A 4124-nucleotide genomic window follows, 5' to 3' on the forward strand; every position below is an offset into this window, starting at 1 on the left:
TTGTAAAGAGAGAGAAGAGAGATATAACGAGTGTGTGCGATAAAGAAAGGGAGTGTGTATGCGTGGGAGACACGGTGAGAAAGAGAGAGAGAGCATGTGTGAGAAAGAGAGAGAGAGCATGTGTGAGAAAGAGAGGAAAGAAAGAGAACAAAAAAAAAAGAAAGAGAGAAAGAGAGAGAGACACGGCAAAGATCTATCAATCGCCTTCCTTCCCGGAGAGCAAGCAACCGATCAATCCATCGATCAATCAAGCAAGGACCTCCATGGACGACGAGTCGATGCTGGCGAGCGTGCTGGGCCTGGAGGCGGAGGAGCCCCTCTTCGAGCAGCCCCTCCCGGCGGCCATGGCCGCGGCCTTCTCCGAGGGGGAGGAGGAAGACGAAGACGAGGACAAGAAGGGGGGCCTCCCATGGCAGCGCATGAAGTGGTCCGACGACATGGTCCGCCTCCTCATCTCCGCCGTCTCCGCCGTGGACGACGACGGCGCCGCCGGCGGCCTCCTCCAGAAGAAGGGCAAGTGGAAGGCGGTGTCCAAGGCCATGCTCCTCCGCGGCTGCTCCGTCTCTCCGCAGCAGTGCGAGGACAAGTTCAACGACCTCAACAAGCGCTACAAGCGCCTCACCGACCTCCTCGGCCGCCCCGCCTCCTGCGACATCGCCGACAACCCCTCCCTCCTCGACTCCCTCCCCCACCTCTCCGCCAAGGCCAAGGACGACGCCCGCAAGATCCTCGCCTCCAAGCACCTCTTCTACCGCGAGATGTGCGCCTTCCACAGCGGCCACTCCCACGCCCCCCCCCCTTCCCCCCCCCACGACGACGACGACGACCTCAGCCACCCCGACCCCAATTTCGGGCCCAATTTCGAGGGTTTCCAGGCCGAGATCGACGGGGTTCTGCTCGACGGGGGCCGGTCGATCTGGGAGCGGAGGGATTGGTTGAGGAAGCGGAGGCTGCAGATCGAGGAGGAGCGGATCGAGATCGAGCTCCGGGGGTTCGATCTCGAGAAGCGACGGTTCAAGTGGCAGAGGTTTTGCAGCAACAAGGACCGCGAGCTGGAGCGCTTGCGGCTGGCCAATGAGCGCGCGAGCTTGGAGAACAAGCGCATGTCCTTGCAGCTCCGGCAGATCGAGGCCGAGCTCGAGTCTGGATCTGCCCCTGATCATAGATTTTTGAAAGATTGATTTTTTTTTTTTGGTTTCTGCGGAGCTGATGGTGTAGGTTAAGCTAGCTTGTGCCTCCCGAGACAGACTAGAAAGGGAAGTTTAGTTTTGGTCCATGAATGAGCAGCCAAAGATTTCTTCTCGTGTTCGTGTTCGGTTCGTTCTTGTCATCTATAATCCTTTGGCTTAATGTTACCTTCGTCTTCTCAATTGGCGAGCTGGTGCATTATTTTTTTATGTGCAAGAAAGAAATGGTTTGAGACTCAATCGCCTTCTTATACTTATTTGACTCAATCTTAACACATTTGTGCTGATACTTATTTGAATTACATTCGTAGATAGAGATGGTCCTTTTGTGCGGATTCGTCTGGTCCAATTGTGCGATGCGAATGTGCAGTTTTTTTACGTTTGATTTCCGCTATCCTTTGATTTCTCTTCGTATGCGTGGGCCGTTTCCTCTCTCTCTCTCTCTGTCTTTTTCTTCCTTTGGGACATAAAGACTCTCATCTCACCAATCTCTATCTATCTCTCTTGGTTCCTCTTCAGTAACATATCAATCTATTTGTCTACTTATTTATATGCATCTCTCTCTGTCTATCCGTGCATCTATGTGTCCCCTCTCGTCTTTATCAATCTATCTATCTCTGTAATATATCCATCCATCTATTGATCTCTCTATCTATCTATCTATCTATCTATCTATCTATGTATATGTTCTATTGAATCTTCCTCAGACTAATTCTCCCCTTTCTCACATCTCTATGTATATATCTCTTCAATATCTATCCATTTATCTATCTCTCTTGGTTCTTCAGATATCTCCTTTCCTCTCTCTTACTTATGTGTCTCTCTATGTATATTTGTATATCTATCTATCTATCTCTCTTGGTTCTTCAGATATCTCCTCTCCTCTCTTGTATATGTTATCGGACGTGAGATTCATTATGTAATTGTCTCATTCGAATATCTCGAGATTTCTTTATATATTTGGACCCGTCGTTTATGACAATCAGATTCCTCGACCACAAATCCTCACCAAGGTACAATTTCAAATTGGCATGCTGGCCAGCCTTTCTTGTACCGTCATCAACTTTTTGATCACTTAATACAATGCCATTGCGTCGGCCCCATTTACCTTGAACACTCTGAATTTCTTGGAAGACTCATTTTTCCTTATAAGCTGACAATAGAAGAGTCGTGTGGGACAGTCATCTGATAAAGTTGTATTTGTCAATTGCTTTACTACTTAATTAATCTATCATTAAGGAGTCTTGATGCTTCAACTATTCGCAGACACTAAATGGAAATTGGAGATTTTTTTTAGATTTTCATCTTCTATAAGGCAATCAATATGGGTGGGACTGATCATCATCTTCAATATTTAAAAGTACATCAACCTCGTTATTTATAAATGATGCATAGCCTTCGGTCATGATAAATATAATTCAAAATTTTTATCAACTTTTTTATATTTTTTTCTTCTTCCCTTTGTCTTCGTGTCAGATAAATCGGACTTTCCACTCAGCCCTCTGCGGTAGCATAGCATATAAAGATAGATATTTGAGTTAGAAATGGAGATGAGGATAGAGATGACGATGTATATGGAAATAGAGATAGGTATAGTAATGATAGATGTCGAATTGAATGTTTTTTATTGTTTAATGAAGGCTGAGTTTGGAATCATACAAAATCATATTCTAGACAAATAATTGTGTTGAGTTTCATATTCTTGTTCATGTCATAGGATCATAATATCCAAAAATATAGATAATTTCATAATTGTGATGTTGTTCGAGCACTTCGAGTTCATGGGCATGTTTATGTTAGTCATAGGACATCGATGCCAATGTTTCAAAGTAATTGTCATTGTTCATCACATCATACGAGCTATATCCTTGTTTTAATGAACTAAACTTACATTTCCTTGTTTTTTCTTTGTTCGCAGGCGCCGACCGCAATACTCAGATTTAGAAATAGTTGAGAATTCTTAAAAGTGAGTGGTATATATCATCAGTTTGACGAATATCAGATGTTCTTTCCTATTGTGGTCAGCCTTGATTGTGCGGTGCACCCTCTTGTGAGTTATTTGATATAGAGATAGAGATAAAGATAAAGAGAGAGATAAAATGTATGTAAAGATAAAGATAGAGATACAATTTTTTGATATAATTATTTTAATTATTTTTTGAAGGCTCATGGTTACATGTCCACATTATGGAATCGGCATTTCATTGTTTCAGTTTGGAATTAAATGTAGATAATGTTTTGATATTGAAGTCATAAAACTAATCAATTGATTTATATATATATATATATGTGCAAATTGCTCATTGATTTCATTGGTTTAAAAATAATATGAATGCCTAATTTCATTCAAATTATGATTGTTTGTCCCAATCTCTTGGACTGATTATGTATATTTCCTCGTTGTGATGTTGTTAATGTAGTTTTCTGTTCACCATTTCCTTTATGAGCTCAAGATCTCGTGAATTTATTTTTTCTCACCATCCACATTATGATCCTGTGAATTGTAAGATGGAAGTTGCTACGTCTTCTCATGTACCTAATGCTGCAGAAATGTCTACAGAAGATGAATCATATCACAATAGCCCAAACACCAAACAGAAAAAGACTCGCCTTTATGCATGTGATGTCGCTAAGGCAGTACACAGATTTGGGTGGAAAAAATTTGAATGCAACGTGTGTGGTATCATTGTAAACCATAACAAGAATCAAAACATCACTCTATTGTGGCAGAATCAACAAAAGTTACACCGCAAAATGTACAAAACTTTGAAAGCAAAGACAAGTCAAGTTACAGAAGAGAGGTCAATAGTAGACTTGTTTGACACTAGGGATAGTAACAAACAATATTATATTGGGCGTACAACGGAGAATACCAAAGAAGAGCTGGTGCGCTTCATATGTCTGTCTTATTTGTCATGGGCGATTGTTAGGAAGAAT

At 42.3% G+C, this 4124-nt stretch overlaps 1 protein-coding gene across 1 annotated transcript; it reads left to right on the forward strand.

Annotated features, from left to right (window-relative positions):
* The first annotated feature begins 263 nt into the window (after positions 1-263).
* On the forward strand, positions 264-1181 carry LOC144712646 (uncharacterized). Its single transcript, XM_078586916.1, has one exon. It carries the CDS (start codon positions 264-266, stop codon positions 1179-1181), a length of 918 nt encoding a protein of 305 aa, XP_078443042.1.
* Positions 1182-4124: the final 2943 nt, after the last annotated feature.

The sequence above is a fragment of the Wolffia australiana genome, chromosome 15 (genome assembly GCF_029677425.1).
Source record: "Wolffia australiana isolate 7733 chromosome 15, ASM2967742v1".
Classification (NCBI taxonomy): Eukaryota; Viridiplantae; Streptophyta; class Magnoliopsida; order Alismatales; family Araceae; genus Wolffia; species Wolffia australiana.